Below are 2,874 nucleotides of genomic sequence, written 5' to 3' on the forward strand. Positions count from 1 at the left end.
ATACTAACCTCACTCCTTTATAACAACTAAGGCAAAAATGTAATTAATTCAGAAAATCTTTTCAGGACCCCACCTTGATGTTTCGGGACCCCACTTTGGGTCCCGACCCCAACTTTGGGAAACACTGATCTACAGGACACCTTCAGAGACTATGACTCTGCTGAAGATTCTCATCACATCTCCTCTGACCACAGCTGAATCTGAGAGGAACTTCTCAACATTGAAGAGAATCCAGACTTTCCTCAGGTACAACACCACATCTCACAGCACTGACCATGCTCTATAAGAATCTGGTTAAAACATCCCTGAATTTAACCAGAGTCATGAAGAAATTAGCTTCTCAGTAACAGAAGAGCAAAATTTATGTACTAAAAATATCACAGTACATGACATTGTAATGCTGTTTTATTATTTTCATTTGTTTAATAAATACACTAGCGTGATACAACTAAGTACGTTTGATTGCTTTCTGAGATATGTATTTTGGAGTTGTAGCCCCACCTGGAGAAAAATCCACCAGCCACCACTGATTGTTAAATGTGACTGTTTTGCTTAACTTGATGATTCTAAATTAAAAGATACATGCCTGGAAACAAATCCAACACATAATCGAACTTTTAATCCCTCATGAGGGTAGGTTTTTAATGTCTGAGGAGCATGGCTTCTAGAGAATAACAGAATGGACTTCCAATGAGGAAGTCCATTCAGTTTTAACAGAAAGCTTCAGGGCATGGCTCCGCCTATTTCATTACATCATCAGTGGGGGGTCTCTGTTATTCTCTAGAAGCCATGCTCCTTAGACATTAAAAACCTAGCCTAATGGGGAAATAAAAGTTCAGTTATTAGTTGGATTTGTTTCCAGGCATGTATCTATTAATATAGAATCATCAAGTTAAGCAAAACTGTCACATTTAACAATCATTATAGTTCGATCATAAAACTTTACCATGTGTATTTAATTTAAATCAGTTATATAAATGTAAACCCCAATAATTTTTTCAACTGTCTCACATTCATCAGCATCATGATGTTGAAGTTTTATATTGTGTTCACACACCTGTTTATCCAGTTCATCCAGGTAGCAGTCCACAAAGTCTCGAGGTTCTCCAGGGGTCCTGGTCCTCTTGTGCTCATTCACCAAACCATTTGAAAAGTTTAGAAACATCTAAAACACACATCACAGATTTAATTAATGCTAATAATATGCAGACTTGATGTTGGGTTTTGTGTTTAAACTGTTTATAATTTACCTCCATGTTTTTAAAGGCCTTGTTGAAGGGCAGTGGCAGGTAGGAAACAAACGGAACAGAGTCGTACAGCTGAAAGATGAATTAAAACAGATTCTGTCACAGTGTGGGGTTTTTGGGCACCTTAGGGTACCAAACGTGCACATTCTGCTAATTTTCTATTTTTGATTCTAAATATTTCAGTCAGTTTATTTTCATGAAACTTGGCCAAGATTAGATTTTTCAAATTTTTAAGATCTGCTCTATTGTAAGGTGTTTAGAATAGGAGATACACACAGACCGTACAATCTTTACCCTAGGGCCCAGTTTGGTCCCATCGACTCCCATTATAACCACACATTTTTGATGCACTGTAATTCTGACATAATATAGAACTTTTTTTATATAACCTAATAAATCTAAGCCTATACCTTCAAAATAAAAGGAAAATGGGTTTTAGGTGTGATGACACCCCCCAGCCCCCCAGGGACTTCAGACTGTATTTACATAGAGTTTCATTAGAGGCCTTGCAAAATGCATGAAGGCAAAAGGGCTGAATGGTTCAAAAATGATCTTTGAATATTAGAACTGATATAAAAGAGTGGTGTGATTGCTGTACAGAAGATATTTTGTGTGTGCACGTGCTATGTTTAAACAGAGTGGTACGCGCTGCTTGTAACACAACAGGCTGTGAGTTGCCAGCCTTGGAGGATATTTTTAAAAGTAGACCTTTTTCTAAGTCTTCTTCTATTATTAATGAGTTCATCCTACTAAAGACATGTTTGAGCTTCTTCCCTTGAGGAGACGGTAGCGTTCTATCAAATGTGTTACTTCTCATCATTTAAATCGTATTTTTCCACGGGCTCTGATGGTTTTGAATAACGCACATTAACTTTCTCCCAGTAACATGGAATGTAACTTGTTCTGTGAATTTATAGTCTGTTGCAGATGAGAGGTTCAGTGTTCAGTGTTTTAAGTTTTTGTTTTTTTCTTTTAAATTTTTTTATAACCTTTTAATTTGTCCATGAGTGCATGTTAAGGTGTGAGCTCTTGCCACTGTCTTCCAATGTAGTTTGTCTACTGCAAATGGCAAATAAACTTGACTTTGAACTTGTGTTTGTGTGTTACATTTGAATCACCAAATGCCAAATGGGCTTTGTTTATGTTTGTTTTCCTGTTAAAGACAGAGCCTCCTTTCTCCAAGTGGAAACAAAGTATAACATGTTTACAAAAGTGCATATTATTGAAGTCTGCAAGAGTAGTTTGTAGTCTTTTCTGGCTGCTCATTTCTCCAGAAGACAGCCAGGAGGAGGAGCCTGACAGTACAGAAAGCTTTAGCTGCTATTTTGAAGTCCTGTCAGTGTTTCGGGCCTCCATGTAAAGAGAGTACTTTTTTGTGTTTAAATGGTCATTGCTCCAGAAATAATTAGGCATCAAAATTAATGTTGTTATAAATTATTGGCCTAGTCAAGTCTGTAATTACCTTGTACCAAACATTCCATTTTGCACCTTATTTTTAAAAATACTGCATGAATTGTATTTTTCTCATACTGAAAATCTAGTTTTTTCTACTGACAAAAATGTTATAAAAACATAAAAAATATGAAAAAATAATACAAAACCTTATATGTATGGTTAGGTCTTATGT

General features: G+C 36.2%; 1 protein-coding gene across 1 annotated transcript in view; it reads right to left on the reverse strand.

The window, feature by feature from the left end:
- The window catches only part of LOC106534644 (cytochrome P450 2J5), a gene marked incomplete in the record, with an annotated part of 46,182 nt that overhangs the window by 10,469 nt on the left and 32,839 nt on the right, over positions 1-2,874 (reverse strand). Inside the window, 2 exon segments of the mRNA XM_014031344.1 lie at positions 1,058-1,165; positions 1,251-1,319. Of these exon segments, the coding sequence (XP_013886798.1) occupies positions 1,058-1,165; positions 1,251-1,319 (177 nt within the window).

Source organism: Austrofundulus limnaeus, unplaced genomic scaffold (genome assembly GCF_001266775.1).
Source record: "Austrofundulus limnaeus strain Quisiro unplaced genomic scaffold, Austrofundulus_limnaeus-1.0 Scaffold1233, whole genome shotgun sequence".
In the NCBI taxonomy this organism is placed as follows: Eukaryota; Metazoa; Chordata; class Actinopteri; order Cyprinodontiformes; family Rivulidae; genus Austrofundulus; species Austrofundulus limnaeus.